Source organism: Lytechinus variegatus, chromosome 7 (genome assembly GCF_018143015.1).
Source record: "Lytechinus variegatus isolate NC3 chromosome 7, Lvar_3.0, whole genome shotgun sequence".
Classification (NCBI taxonomy): domain Eukaryota; kingdom Metazoa; phylum Echinodermata; class Echinoidea; order Temnopleuroida; family Toxopneustidae; genus Lytechinus; species Lytechinus variegatus.
The window spans coordinates 30514101-30530731 of NC_054746.1; the positions used below are offsets into that span (position 1 = coordinate 30514101).

The 16631-nt window shown below is 36.1% G+C and overlaps 1 protein-coding gene across 5 annotated transcripts in view; it reads right to left on the reverse strand.

Moving 5' to 3' along the window:
* Positions 1 to 256: 256 nt before the first annotated feature.
* The window catches only part of LOC121418977 (mitogen-activated protein kinase-binding protein 1-like), an 85978-nt gene continuing 69603 nt past the window's right edge, over positions 257 to 16631 (reverse strand). For 4 of the 5 annotated variants that reach the window (XM_041613224.1, XM_041613220.1, XM_041613222.1 and 1 more), the window contains 6 exons: positions 15140 to 15191; positions 13204 to 13269; positions 8694 to 9441; positions 7097 to 8212; positions 5757 to 5851; positions 257 to 4566 (listed from right to left, as the gene is read on the reverse strand). In XM_041613224.1, the coding sequence (XP_041469158.1) occupies positions 4138 to 4566; positions 5757 to 5851; positions 7097 to 8212; positions 8694 to 9441; positions 13204 to 13269; positions 15140 to 15191 (2506 nt within the window). In that variant the 3' untranslated portion in view covers positions 257 to 4137. The remainder of the gene's footprint in view (positions 4567 to 5756; positions 5852 to 7096; positions 8213 to 8693; positions 9442 to 13203; positions 13270 to 15139; positions 15192 to 16631) is intronic. The other variant, XM_041613225.1, reaches the window with a different exon arrangement.

The window sequence follows — 16631 nt, forward strand, 5'->3', positions numbered from 1 at the left end:
TCTCCAGTCGTGCGTAAAGTCATTCGTATCTTACAAACAGCTTTATGAAACAACATTTCCTTTATCATGCAACATTTTAATTGTTCTTAACATTGACTTGTTTGTAACTCTGTATTCTCTATGTATTTGAAATGCAGAATTAAATAATATTGAATAAATAACAATAATGGTTTGCAGATTCAGAGTGATGAGTGTTTGTATGAATGAAGGATAAGTAACAACGAAGAGAGTAAACTGAAACAAGAGAACACGCATATTCAGCTTGGAATGGAAGCTTTATCAATAATCTTGGATCAAATTAATACAAATACAGCATCATAAAAAATCAGAGGAATTAAAGCTTTTGCTTGCTTGCTGCAAGATTTTGCAATCCATCATCGACAGATACAAACAAATGATAAATAAATACTGTGTAAATTGTAAATCGTTGAAGAGTGAACAACATCCGTAAGAATCATCACGAAAAAAGCAATCTAGATAAGGATTCCAGGGCAGGCCACTAGGACACCCCTAACACAAATTTTGTGCAGATGTCTTATATTTGCACACCCTGAACAGGGATTTTATAAATTATTTGAATATTCCCATTTTCAACATTGTGTGGATCATACTGAGGATTCGGGTTTGGGATTCCATGTTGAATTTGCCCTTCTCATCTGGCTTTTTATCGCGAGGTGGTGTAAAGGATTTTCCATTCATGGGTCTTGATACAGTAGGTCTCGCAGTCAGTGAAAGTTACATACCCTTTTCGCATTTTAGGATATCGTCAGTGAGGGAGCCTTTTTTTTCCATTTTTGACACATTCTTTTTGCATTCTGTGCCTACCCCCTGGAAAACACCCATTTTTCATGTTTTTTTGTTGTTGTTCATGTGGATGCTCTCAACTCTTCAGTGGACGGGAGACTTTGGGTCGGATACATGCCATAAGGACCTAATTGCTATCACTTTAAAAGTCACCAATGCTTAATGAAATTTTTGTGTTTATGTTTTGAAATATTGAATACAGTGGAAATTCAGTATAAACAATATTTAAATAATTCTGATTCTGCAGAAGTGGTCCATTTCAGGCCCTGTTTCATTCTGTTTTCAAACACCACTATAACAAGAACCTTGCTTTAATCAATTAATTTCAAGAGTGTCAAGAATCTCTACACACCGAGTTTAAGCTGCATTCTCATTTTATTTCAATGATTAAATCATTGTGTATATGAAATTTAGCCCCGGCATTTCTGTCTTAATTCATTTAATTTATCAAGGGAAATACATTGCACAGTAAACATGTGCAGATAACAGTAATAGATATTGCAAATGTGGAGCAATAATTAACACTTAACTAGTAAAAAAAATCATATTGGTAATGTCAACAATAAAGCTGGATAAGACCCTTCTTTAAGCAAGTGCAATTTCATATGCCATATATCATTTTTTTCAAAGGCAGTGTTTAAAAATCATACCACATGTTCTTTTACAATGCAATGAACTTTAATTCTACAATCAGCATATCAAATGCATAGAAAATTAAACTACACCTTATTTATTTCTTGTACTTATGCAAATAAGGGGTAATTAATATTTACATGGATATCTACACTCGATGCACAAGATTTTACAAAGGATTACTGCATTAACAGAAAGGAAGCACCAAATAGTCTAGAGACCATTTCCCACACAAGGCTTTAAGCTCTGTAAAAGGTAATTGCTGTAGCAATGTCTATATGAGTTACGGTTATCTGCATTACAAGTGTTTTTAATAATAAAGAAAGGAACAATTGCTGAATACAACTGAGTATCACCCAGAAGAAAATACCTCTCACTACTTCTTCACAACTTAGTCTATATGATTAGATGAAGTGGTTACGAACCAAATTTTTATTGACAAAGTGCCAAAAAACAAAACAAATCAAACCACCTGGACATTAGACTAAATGGCAATTAGCCCAAGTGACAATTAGACTAAACTGATAGAAGATCAAATAGCTTTAGCCATGATGATGTTACATAATCTGAGAATTACACCATCCCTTGGTAGACCAACTGAATACCAGTGAATATAAACAAACATCTTATGTGTGGAAGCAGGAGACATTTTTATTCTCTCTTAGCTGCAAAAACTTGAAGAAAAAAATACACTGTCATTATTCCTCTCTGCAAATTTGGACAATGACAACAATGACATGTATGGTATCACACAAACTAACCTCAGTGGGCAAATTTTACTAATCAAGTCAGAAAGCTCTAGAAATATGAGAAAGTTCTGTCACACTGTCTAAGAAAGGTTTTAAGAAGCCCCTGGTTTCTGCTCTGTCTGATACCTATCCTTTATCAGTTATCAAGTCCATTTCTTTCATTTTTTGTTTAAACTGTCACTTCATTAACGGAAAGAATAACATACCAGTCATTTATGTATTTTAATTGATAAATTCATTTGTATCAATATTTCTAATGTCTTGAAGGATACATGTGTCTCTGCAAGATCCCCAGATGTATTTTATAAATGGTTAAAGCTATTGTTGCTTCCCTCGTTGCATTTTCCCCCTTCTAATTATCACAAGATTGCAACTAAGTATATATTCAAATAGTCAGTGGAATAACATTTTCTATTCCATGGGTTTTAGTGACAAAGACTGATAAGGGCATTCTTCAGCATGAAAGAATAATTAACTTTTATTTCAAAATGGAATATACGAATGTGCATGAAAAAACAAGATTGCTTGCATAATCATTGCAAAACAATAATTTATTACTATTCAAGTACTCTGATATTCACTTCAACATTGCAGTATGAAACACACAATATCATGTATATCTCAATTATATCAGCACAATTTGCACAGAATAGAAAATGCTACATGAACACATTTCAATACAAAATGCCTGGCATTAGCTCATAATATTTACAACCATAATTTCTGTGTACATGTCAATGAGGAAAATAAGGAAGAGCCAAACAAAAAATATATAATCAACAATTACATAATAGGGGAAAAGTGTGATCTATTCTTAAACAAACATATCAGCACATTTTCATGAAAGAAAATGGAAAAATACAAGAAATAATACTGTATCCTTTTCTTTTCTCAAAATAAAGTTATTCTATATACACGATGAGGGCACAAAGCAGTGATAATAGTACAGCCAAAATATAGCATTCTGTCATATTCTATACACATTCTATATATACAGAAAAACAGTGCATTTTGAATGTGGAATGTCGTGATGTGCTAGGCAACAAAATATTTACACAAGCTATTTCCAGAGATGAACAATGAGGTGATGCACATTTGATGACATAACGCTGCACATTCTGAAGCATGTTAGGTGATAATACTTGCTTTATACAGCGCATTAACACTTACTTTATCAAAAGTAAGAGCTCTAATAATGGAGCATAACAAACCCAGCTTTCAGTATTCATAACAGGGTTGCCCCCACTCCCATTCTGCATATAAACATCATGTAGAATGCTGATAACAAACTCACAAATGTTAATGATTGAGTCTCATATACCACTCAAAAATATTATGCAAATTTAGATATTTCAACTTCTGGTCCTCTAGATTACCAACAATCTCTTTAGGTCAGTACCTTTGATTTTTTGGTTTATGTCAATTTTTTTTCAGAATGCTAATTCTGCCATTGAAAATTAAGCATAAAAGTACAAGAAGTCCAGCAAAGAAAGTGAACTCCACAATTTGTACACATAAACCCCAAATGAAATATACCAGTGATATAAGATATGAAGCTGTATCATCTACACCATACTGACTCACAGTTGTGGGCGGTAAACTTTCTGGTTCTGTGGGAGACTCCAAAACGTTCAAAAATATTTAAGATTGATATTCCCGACTGATTGAACTTATATATAGAGTAGAGAAGTGTGATGCCCTAAACAAACCCAGATTCTGCATTTCGTATTTTATATTATATCTCGGAGGAGTATGATGAAAAGCACCAACAGCACAAATTTTGTTAGAATTGGTTCAGCATAGGCCAGATATATAACCATATGAATACCTTATTGGCCCAACTAAAAATTAATATACCAGGTTCTAAACAGTTATTGATTATATTGTGTTGAAGTTTAGAACTCTCCCCAATGAATTCCCTCTAGAACATCATTATCTAGTGTTTGAATATCTAGTCCTCTCCTTCCAGATCGAGGGACGACACCCGACTTCTGCCGCTCAACAGCCCATCCTCACTATCATCCATCTTAGATCTGACCATATTAACCAACATGTCAGAGTAATGCTGCAGCATGGCTAGAGCCTGGGGTGAAGATGCATCCAATGATCCTGACCTCTTGTCCAACCGCTCCCTCGTATCGACCGATGGACCACCCATAAGGTCTGACAACGAGGGCAGACTTCGGGATGTCTCTGTAAACTGTCCAGAATTACTGATATTGAGGCAGCCCTCGCTGGCATTGGAGAGTGTGTTTTCTGGGGAGGCGTTGTTGCTTCGACGGACGACATGAAGTACCCTGGTGTCATAGGATTTGTCCATATTGGCAAAGGTTGAACTGAAATAGTTAAGGTCTTGACGGTGGTTTCCTTTCCTCTCAATCTGGTTAAAAATAAAAAATGAAATCATTTAAAAGATCTTTTAGTGCTTCATTCAATGTCATAGTATTTTCTAAATGGATTCTTGGAAGTGAAGCCATAGAACATAGTGAAATGAAATTGTAAAAAGTTTTTTTAGTGCTTCATCTGATCTTCTAGTATTTAGTAGGTAGATTCTTGGAGGTTGTAGATTTTTTTTTTTTTGGGGGGTTCACAAGCATCCTTGCCATTTGTGATATTTGTCTTGCTACTACTACTGCTACTGCTACTGCTACTACTACTACTACTGCTACTGCTACTACTACTACTACTACTACTACTACTACTACTGCCACTACTGCCACTACCACTACTACCACTACTACTACTACTACTACTACTACTACTACTACTACTCCTTCTACTACTACTACTACTACTACTACTACTACTACTACTACTACTACTACTACTACTACTACTACTACTACTACTACTACTACTACTACTACTACTACTACTACTACTACTACTCCTACTCCTTCTTCTACTACTACTACCACCCACTGGCGGCCGAGATCTCAGGGTTGGGGTTAATAAACCCCCCTCCCCCGGCAACAGAGCGGTCCGAAAAGCCCGGCAAAGTTAGAGTTAAAAGATCTTTTAGTGCTTCATTTTATCTTCTAGTATTTAGTAAGTAGATTCTTGAAGGTTGTAGAACACATTTTTTGGGGGTTTCACAAGCATCCTTGCCATTTCTGTTCTTTGTCTTGATCTACTACTACTACTACTACTACTACCACCACCACTACTACCACTACTACTACTACAACTACTACTACTACTACTACTACTACTACTACTACCACCACTACTACTACTACTACTACCACCACTACTACCACTACTACTACCACCACCACTACTACTACTACTACTACTACTACTACTACTACTACTACTACTACTACTACTACTACTACTACTACTACTACTACTACTACTACTACTACTACTACTACTACTACTACTTCCGCTAATGCAGTTACTGTGACTACTTCTGTTCATAACCATGATCATCATTGTCAAAAGATATCTCTGTCAACATCCATTAGGATACTACTCTATATTACTCTATGGAAAATGAAAGAACAATTTGCTGGGCTTATCCTTTTCTCAGAGTCAACAGCATAATGTATAACACTCTCTGTTTACCAATGAAACATAATTGATGCATTGATCGAAGGCTTTCTTCATGGCATCTACACTCCTCCTCAGTCCCACACCAGGATCTACTTCTGTCCCATCCACTGTCAAGGAACAAAATGACAGACAGCTGTTGTTAGACTACACAAAATAATAGCATGAGCGTTGTATTGTGTGCTGGTATCAAACATAATATCTGTCCAGGGAACATGTAATATCTCATAGAAATAAAGGGATGAGGGTAATAGTTGTAAAAAAAACAAGAAAGTTTGTTTGAGTAGCCAGGTTTCACTCTTATCACAAGGTATGGGTGTATCCTGCTACAGGAGCATACATACAAGTGGAGTGCCTCTGGTGGTCTCGCCTGCATTACGTAATTCAATACAGCAGCAATACTGACTTTGAACATGACTGCATAATAATTATTCACAAATAACTGCATTCATATGATAATTAAGTACGATGTTCATTGACCCTAAATGACATTTGACCTTGATCATGTGACATAAGACTCGTGCAAGATGATCAGTGATGCTTGATTACCCTTATGTCCACATTTCATGAATTATATCTATAATCTTCCAAAGTTATGATGGCCTTTCCAACCAGGTATTTTTCTAGCAATGAAAATGTTGTAAGGCTGGGAAACAAAGTGTGGAAATTATAGTAAATTTTGAAGTTGACTTTCTCTGAAATGAACTTGCACTGTTGTATGTGTGATACCATCATGTGGATGACCGCCAATGACATGAGAAAACATTGAATATTTGATGTACAACACATGATTTGAAAGGTCTAACTAGACCAAATAGCCAAAAAGAAATGGAACTTATTTGGGGGGTTCCCCCCATCTTGGTTGTTTATTACACAGTCACAATGACAATTGGCACACACATCACCCATAAAAAAATCTAAAAATTTGCAAATTGTTGATGCTGCCACTGTTGAAAAAGCGGCACATATCTTGCTCTGCTATGCAGGCAAGACAAAAACAATTATTGAATAGGAAAAAGATCGGATGATAAATTTTTAAAGGTACATTTGGAAAGAATCCTACAGAGTCTTTTATTTAAAAAATAGCAGTTTGGGAGCTTTATTTAGTTAATAAGTGCAAGCTTTTGATTTTAAATATTTTCAATTAAAAATATGAATAGTCAATTAGTATTTTTCAGAGACTTGATTTTCCAGTTTCATAGAGTTTGCCATGGGCAATGTGTGATTGTTGTCGCGATTGCATGGTCGACGTCCCAGATCATAAGGGGTAAGGACTGAAATCAATCCTCCCTTCCTAGGCATCAAAATAGCCCAATCTTTCATGGTTAAAACATGAGATAACCATAACCACTCACCAGTAATATCATCCAGGTCTATTGTTAGGTCAGCCCTCATGGCTTTAACCTCCTCAGGTGTATTTCCACCACTGGTAGTGAGGCCTTCCACAGGTTTCCTCTGCTCATCTCCCTCCTGCGGCAATGTTGTCCTCACTTTAGTGGACTCTAGTACCATGGTATCCTCACTGACACTACTGCTCTTATCTGATTCTTTTTCTTCATCTCGCTCTCCCCGTTTCACAACTTCATCAACAGTTTCCTCATTACCTATTGGTGTCTCTGAAGATTTGTTCACATCTCTTGCTTCTTTACTTGATTCTGATTCAGCAGGGATGCTGTCAGCTTGAGCACCTTGTCCAGTGTGTGTGTCTTTTGCGATTTTAGCAGGTTGCTTTGGAATAATTTCAGACTTTGAATCGGTGGTGGCCTTTGGCGATCTACTGGGTACAGCAGGTTTCGCATTTACCATGGGAATCTTTGATTTTGAGTCTGTAGATTTTGCTTTGCTCTCCGATGTTGATGGTGGAAGGGAGGAGGTCGATGACCTGCGGCCTCGACATGTTCCTGGGGTAAGGGTAACCGACGAACTCCTCTTCCTACCTCTATCTGCCATCTTGGTATTGGACATTTTCCTCCCCTTTGCCTTACTGACATGAGTTGATGTTGGTGGAGGCATTGCAAGTTTGTCCGATGATGTAGTCTTCTTTGACGTTGTGCTGGAGCCATCTTCACTAGCCTTTGAGCTTTCAAAAGATGCTTCACTATTAAGATCTAGATCTATGTCTGATTTAGTGTCACTAATCAAAGACGAATCTGTTGCCTTCAAAGGACCACTCTTTGACATGGTGGCTCCACCAAGGCTCATCTTCTTTCGCCTTGTATTTGGAGAAGGGGGTGGCGACTCACTAATCCTCCTTACCACTTTGGCCATAGAGCTCTCAGTTCGCCCCTCATAAGACCGTGTCTTTGGCGTAGGGAGCAGGGGAAGCATTCGATCTGCTTTCTCCCTCCTCTTTTGCCGAGCTGGGCTGTCGCTGGGGGATTGCTGTTTCCTTGCCCTTTCTGAGCTGGAACTTCTGGCATGGGATGACTGGGTCGGTGGAGTCAGGGTGGGAGAGGACTCGTTCTTGTCCACTGCAGAATAATTAGAGACAGATTACAGAATGAAATCATATTTATCATCTCTACTAATTGAGTTAAGGGAAATGATAGTAAAAAGGCAAAAGAAAGAGGTACCCATCCCCAATAAATTGCTTCATAATATGAGTATATAATAATAATCATTGCTTCTCAATAACTTATTCCATATAAGGTAGATAAATAAAAAGCAACATGAAATGCCAAATCACCAGGGCCCCATTTCATTAAAAGTTGCTATGATAGCAAGTCTTGCTGAAATGTCAACTACCATGACAAGGAAAATTTCGCTTTTTGACTGGCTCTTCCAATGAAAGTTGACATTCCAACAATCACAGCAACTTTTAATGAAATGAGGCCCTGAAAGCCAGATACTGAACTGAAACAGTTGGAAATTCATTTCTCATTTTTTTCCTTAATGTATACTCAATGGGAATTATTTTTAATAATCCTTGTGTAAAATTTATCAAAAACTCACAGTTATCCTTCCTAAGGTCAGTCAAGGATGCAACCCTCCTCATGTTGGTCTTCTTGCCTGCGATCTTTGATCTGTCACCACCACTCATGGACTTTGTGTTGGGCACTCCTGAACCATCTTCCTCCCCATGCTTCTTTTTATTCAGCAAGGCCACACTGCTCACGTTCTCCTTATTGGAATCTACCTCTGCCTCAAAGTCACAGCTGCTGCTGGTGTCGTCTGAAGACACCGATGTCTGTCTGATCAGGTGCTTTGGAGACTTGTTGTCTTTGAAGATATCGTCAAGGGCTTCGTCCAAAGCATTGTTCTTGACATTTTTTAAAGAGTCTGAGGATTTTTCCTTGGTCTTTTGGTCCTTGGCATTGCCCGACGTCTCAGGGCTGGACTCATGTGAGCTCTCCTTGCTGGCATGCCGGTTCTTATCAAGACTGCCATCTTTAGGGATGCTCTCTGTCTGTCCTTTCACACCAACATCCCCAGACATTGAATGGCCATTCACAGAGGCATCCTCAACAGAGGCATCATCTTTTTTGTCTTTACTGGTTAGTACTGAATCGGTCTGGACAGGAACAGGGGTTGCGCTAGTGTCTTTATCACCAGGGAGTTCTGTTAGAGGTTGGTCTACCTTTCTTGGCACAGGTTTACTCTGGCGGGGAGGTATGGCAGGTTTTACTTTCGCACCACCAGGGCCTGAAGTTGCAGCAGTTGGGACATTGGCAGTTTTTTTATCTCCCATGTTCCATCCAAGCTACAAAGAAAATGATTATGAGCATTTTACATGAGAGAAACATGGAAAGGATACACATAGAGGTTAATATAGGAGTAATGATCTTCTTAAAATTGAATATTAATCTTGGCAAAAAAATTATAGGGCCATATTTCACTCCAGATTGTTATCAATAGTGTCTTCATAAACTAGTGGATTTGATTGGTCAAAAATATTGAGCTTTTCACACAGTATCAAAGTGTGAAATGATATTTGGTATGATGTATAAGTGCACTTGATTTAGCACTCAAACTAAACAAGGTACAATAAGAGGCACTTGCTTGGCATATGGTAATGGATTCATTAGGCACTGTGGTACACACATAAAATGTCAGCACTTTTATGATCTATTGAAGTTTGTGAAAGAGGGTCCTCCCTCAATCTTGCTATCATTTTCCATCTACATTAAACAAGTTTCAATATGGAGACTGTTTTGCTGTACATTGTCCATGTTCAACTTCAATTGGATAAATACAGTCAGTAGGCAAGTCCCCCAAAAGTGGCTTCTTTCATTCGAGTGATATTCATGACTTGAGAAGTTTTGCATTCTTAATGAGCTTGATGCGGACCAAAATGCCCCTTTTCATTCGGTCATTGCTGCTCTAATTGTGCATCAAATTTCATGATTTTGGTATCATTGTAAGGAAGAAGAATCATTCTTTCAGGTAATGTGTTTGAATTTATTCAACGATTTTGTAATAAAGGTTAAAATTTTGATCTAAAATATGCTACAAAATAATTATTTTCACCTGAGAAAAGCTGCTATTTTCACACTTTATTTTTGTTTGAGCCCAATTAATTTTTAGATCATGATAAAGCTGAATATGTATGCTTTAAAATGGTATAGGTTTCAAAATAAGAATTGCTTTAAAGGGGTCAAGATCACACTTTTCATTGTCCAAATACATAAAGCAGTTTGAAAACAAGAATAGTGCACTCTGATTGTTCAAAGAGACCACACATTGGTAAATTCAAACATTTCCAGCGCCTGGGTTCATGGGAAGGTCACAGTTCCCATGTGGTAATCTCCTCAAACTACCCACGCCTGTTGTTCTGTGAACCTTATCCAGCCAATCAGAATTTTGGATTTTCATGCAAGTACAAAATTTCAGAAATCTTGTCTTGTACCTTGGTGGGAAAAGTGTGATTTTGACCCGATTAAAAGGTGCCGCATATCAAGAGTGGCATCGTGAGAAAGTACAGTAGTTCAGCTTTATGGTGATATATATATCTTTGAGGCTCAAAATAAAAAGTTTTGCACAATTTGCAAAAGAAAACAAAGGACGAAAATTCAGTTTTGCGGCACATTTTCAGGCCAGAAATTTACTTATCAAAATATTGTATACAAAATAAATGACCAATATGAAAGAATAACATATACTCAATCTGATGGTGCAATGATATTTCATTTAACTAGAGGTTAAAACAGGTAAATTCTTAGAGAAAGAAAATCTCATGAATCACGAGAATCTCCAAGGAGGAGGATTCAGCCACAAGATGATTTGGATGAATCTGGCCTTTCTGCTCATTAGCATAGGGACCTGCGGTCTGACTGAATAAGTGAGATGTACATGTAATGGAGTGGTAGGCCTACATACATGTATACATTTAAAAGGTTTTTGGGATAAAGAGGCGTTTTGCTTGGCATGCCGTAACAGTTGTGAAAGGATCTTGTACATGATTGCATAAAAAGCATAGGGATTGTGAAAATGAGACACAAGAGAAAACATATGCTCAGTATGCATTTTTTCAAGATGTCAGGGTTGGGTGAAATCAATGTTTGTTTATATTGCCCCAATAATCAAGAGCTTTATTCTGAAATAACATAACACCCAATTTAAAAAATAAATTACGATTACAATAAATTTTTAAACAATTCTTAATGGTTCTACACAATAAGTAAAGGGTAAATTGTCACGAAGAAAGGAATCTAATCTAAACAACTGCATCACAAAGGTTTGCAATAGGATGCACATTTGAATCAACAATTCTGATTGGTTACTGGTAATTTTCTATAGCAAATTTGACATGCAACAATGACCTTGTTTGGCGATTGCCAGAATTAATGTGCTATGAGGCCTTGAATACCATTTCTTAGACACTATTGTATATTGATAAAAACGTTCTCAAATAGGGTGATTTCAAGTTCATTGTTGACCTATAGGTGTTGGTGTTAGATCAATTTTTAGATCAGACAGGACCAAACTTAAAATGAAGATTGTCCTGGGTTGTTCTAAACTAGGCATTGACCTTTTTGTACACTCAGATTACGTGTTAGAGTTAGAGAAGACTTTTAGTACACCGCGTGTCTCTTCGTAGATGAGACCAGAGATTCTTTTGACTCCACCTCTTCTTGCTAGACGGCGGATCAAAGAAAATTTGATCCTTGCATCTAACAACAACAGCTATCATGAAGCGTTTGATACAGGTCTGTTTCCAACATAAACTATAAAGGTACCACTAGCACAGCTTTCACTTTTAATCCACCAAACCTCTTTTGATCTGCCAACTAAATCATGCTCTGCAGCCATCTAGTCTTATTAGTCTGCCCATAAAAGTCAAAGTACAGTTTGTAAAATCTAAGGTTAATCTAATAAGCACATTGTCTAAGTCTTCATCATGAGAGTAAAACAAACTCCATGTTTTGCTCATTATAATTAGTCATGTTTCTGGTCTGTATGAATTTTCTTTAAAAAAGACTTTAAAGAGGACAATTATTTGCAAAGTTTTAATGTGAAATATCAGAAATTCAGTCACACATTTTATTCCAAATTTCCACAGACAATCACTGAGAGGTCACCTGATTTTATAAATCCATGTTCAAAATTCTAGTCATGTACAATACTCTCAAGCCTTAATAACCCAAAGCCAAGGGTTGATAAGTCTCCAAATTATTGCCCCAAAAGTGAAATAATATTACGATATGGAATAACACATTAACTCTATTTTGCACCGAAACTCCACATATAATTCCTTTTTTTATGTGAAGAGTCTGATTCATAAAAACAAAGTTAAACCAAAAAAAAAAAATCTTCTAAAGTGAAGGTTAAGAGGCATTCGCAAGCCATCACTTCAAAACAGGATGGCATGAACTGTGCATTAAACGATAGGAGTCAACACCTTTATAGGAATTAGGTTACCATCTCACTGGAGCACTAACAGGAGTTAGAGCAGTGGTTCTAAAATAACTTATAGTCCGATCTAATGTTTTTTCTGTTTTTTAATAGTGATACTGTAAAGTTCTGACCAGAGAAATCCTATTATGCATTTACAATGGTTTGCCCCTCTGATTCTTTGTCTGAATAGAGCATTCTGGTGCTTCAGTTTCTTTTTAAAGCCATTTCCTCTATAAAGAGGTCATAGTATCTTTCATGTCTTATTTTGAAATAAATATTGTCCTCTTTAATTCCAAGGTCAAATACAGTGGAATATAAGGTTCATATAACTCTGTTATTCTAAACATGTAAGTGTAGATCTTTCATCATGGAAACTTTAATCTTCAACAAAAACAATGTCTACTTTTCAGTATTTTCATCCTTAGGGCCAAATGATTTTTTTTCCAAACCGTTGCCAAGATTTAATCTTGGAAATCAATAATGCCCTTGTCATACAAATGAAAATGCATTTCCTATATTAACAGGTGACCATTTTCACCCCAGAAAATGCTTGTCAAGTTAACTTGTGAAATAGTTAAAGAACCACTGCACAATGAAGAAAAGAACAATTGCATGCATAAATTCTTACTGATGTTAATCTCTTCCTGGTTTCTTCCACCGCTCTGGCTACTTCTTCCTTGCGCCTTCTTAGATACTGGAAAGCAAAATGAGGTGATAGATCTGATCTAAATGCAAGCATACACTATGCCACAACCCCTGGGAGTGTTTCGTAAAACTGTTTGTGACTCACCTCAGTCACATTTCTTCTACGGCCACCGTACGGCGAGAGTCGAAAACAGCCGTTTATCTCATTTTATTCACACCACCCGTATGTTGTTGGTACAAAAAATGTTAAAATTGCTGTTTTCGGTTGCAGGGGAAATATGACTGCGGTATAAAGCTTGATTCTACAAATGACTGGACGTCTTTGTTCTTGAAAAGAGAACCGAATTTTTCTTGGTGTCTTGACAAATTGTAAGTTAATTTCACTGAACCCTGATCGATTTTCCATGAAAGTACATTTTGCATTGAAATGCTTGTTAAAGACAAGAATTTTGCTCCCAAAAAGAGTACATTGTAGTTTTAACCAATGGGTATCGAAATGATCAGGAATCTAATGATTATGAAGCACCTATGAACATGTTCCAGTTATTCATAAAATCATGCATATCTTTACAAACAGCTTTATGGTAAAGTCCCAATAGAACCCAAATTGTGCAGAAAACCCAAAGGCAAGAATCCCCCAGAATTGAAAGATTAACTGCAAGTGAAGAATCTTCAGATAACAACAGAGTGCAACAGTGTCACTGCTTTTCACAGAAACTATGATTTCAAAACAATGCAAAAGTCTAACATAACAAATATTCTTTACAGTGCTGTAGTTAACGCACAAGTGCATATGCTCATGACATGTTTAATCGAAATCATCAAAAGAGGTTTTTTATTGGTTAATTGGATAGGTGGAGTAAAAGAAAAAATGTGAACCCCTCAGCTTCCATAAGAACAAAATTGTTGTTTTTTTTATGTTAAAATCTCTTTGGATAGTTGACAATTACTCACTCTCACAATCTGAGCTGTCACTTTTTTCTTTCGATTGTCAAATGGAATTTCTTCAAAACATGATGAATGTGCAACATCTGTTCGTTGGCTAATATTGCTTTTATGTTATTATATAACAAAATGTAATTAATTCTTCAATCTACCAATTTCATAGAATATTATGTGTGAGTGAAAATAGAACTATTCTACACGCATCAGCTGCTACAAGTTGGAGAAACTAGTTAATATATGAATAAATTAATTCCCTGTCTATTCTAATGCAGTGAGACTAGAACCGTATTGATACCTCATAACCAAGAAGTTGTTTAAGATTATTTCAAAAGAAGATAAGTATAACATCTTCAAGATTGTATAAGATTTGGTTGTTTAATGATATATCATGAACATAATCATAGTTTATTAAATATGAATTCATACTGTCTTATAGAAAACTCTTCAAGGACCAAATTATTCATATAGGGAAATGGTCTTCCTAGATGGTATATGCCATGTTCATATGCAATTGGGTTCAAGGATGGGGGAGGGGAATGTAAGCTATGAATTATGAAAGCTGACATATTTTTAAAATCAGATAAATGTCATATAGGAAGATATTCAGCTATTCATCATCAATGAAGATTTTTTGTAAATAAATATACCATAAATGAGAAATAAATAATACCTGAATATATATATATATTTTAGTACACTTTTTTATGACAATGGGCACACACATATATACAGTATACATTATAGAATAGTACAATAATGCTATGGAGACATGAACTTAGAATGGGAGACCTGCTGATATCAATTTGCTAATGGCTTACAATAGAGTCACTTGACTGTCATAAGCAAAAGGGTAAGCATGCATAAATAATGCTATCCTGCTCCTGAATATTATCAAGCACTAAATATATAAAATATATGCAAAAATGGCAGAAATGAGTTTGATAAAGATCCGAAGGATTCTGAAGCTTTCATACCTCTTCTGGACTGATACCCGCACTTGGAGTCTGGGACATCATTGGAGCCACCCTACAAATGAGAACATATTATGTATAATGAATATGACTTGTCTGACAATACATAAAAGCCCAAACTTTTGCTCGAGTTAAACTTTGACTGAATTGTGATCGAAACAAGAAGTGTTAAACATAAGAGTAGTGTATATTACATTATCATTCCCTTAGAGATATTGCAGGAAGAGTTGATATTAAAAATTCAACAACAAAAATCTAATGCAAGTCCCAACCACAATCTGATTGAATGAAATTCAAGTTGTGTTTAATCTTTGGACTATTGGTCTTATGCTGCAAAATGGATGAGAATACGATTTACTTAAAATTCTGATAGTTTACAATAATTTATTAAGGCTCTACATACTTGATTGAATTAAAGATTTACAATCACCATAATTTAAACAGATTCATAATACAGTCAAATATGCTGTAGCAACCACCTGTAAACAAGGAGCACATGTTTGGCTTGACCTGAACAGTATTTTCCAATGAAATATGTATCACAGATAACAGTCCCAGGAGTGTTTCATCAAAATTTTTGTTCAACAAATTGTCAGATCTGACAACTTTCCTTGATTCTGATTGGCTATTGGCTGTAAGGCACTCTTACTCTAGTAACTTTCGGATAAAACAGCAATTGTTGAATAAAACGTTTGACAAGTCTTTTTAAGAAACGTTCCCCAGCAGACCACTTTTTTGTCTTCTTGGCAGGTATTTACAGACAGGTTTTAAAATATGCGCAAAAAAAGTTTGAAGGATTTGTCATATTAACCTTGGCCCAGCTGTATCCAATTCCCTAGCAGGTTGACTTATAAAAGAAACCACTCGTCATGTTATCATTTTAGCCTATGCCATATATTAAAGACTTGAAAAATGATGGAAAAGTGTGTCTCCAATATGAATAGAGGTTATCCTTTACAAAGCAATTGATCCAATGATAAAAACAATCTTAATGACCACTGCAATAAATATGAGTTTTGTGATCGATTTAATGATAATTGCAAACCGCCTTGCTACTGTATCCATGAAGAAATGAAATTTCTCCGACTGAAGTTAATAAAAAGATCACTGAAACACTGCTTCAATTAAAAAAATCACTGTATCCACTTCCATCCAAACATATTTCATAGCACCATCACAAACCTTATTTACGACGCCCTGAGCACTGTGACTGCGGAATATTCCATGACTTATCAGCTTTGGTATACATATCCTCTTGGCATCTATCTAACACATTGTGTAGATCAAACTCATCCAAGGCACTAACAACTTTACCATAGTTTGAGTATCCATATGAAATAAGTGAAAGCAAGTTTTCAATGATCTATCACACTTTACCAAGCACAGGCACAGCTACAATATATTATGAAGAAAAATAATGAATCATGCCCGACTCATCTAGATTTGAAATCCACTACAACTTCAGGAAGGTATGGTTTCCGTCTTTGGCTCTCCA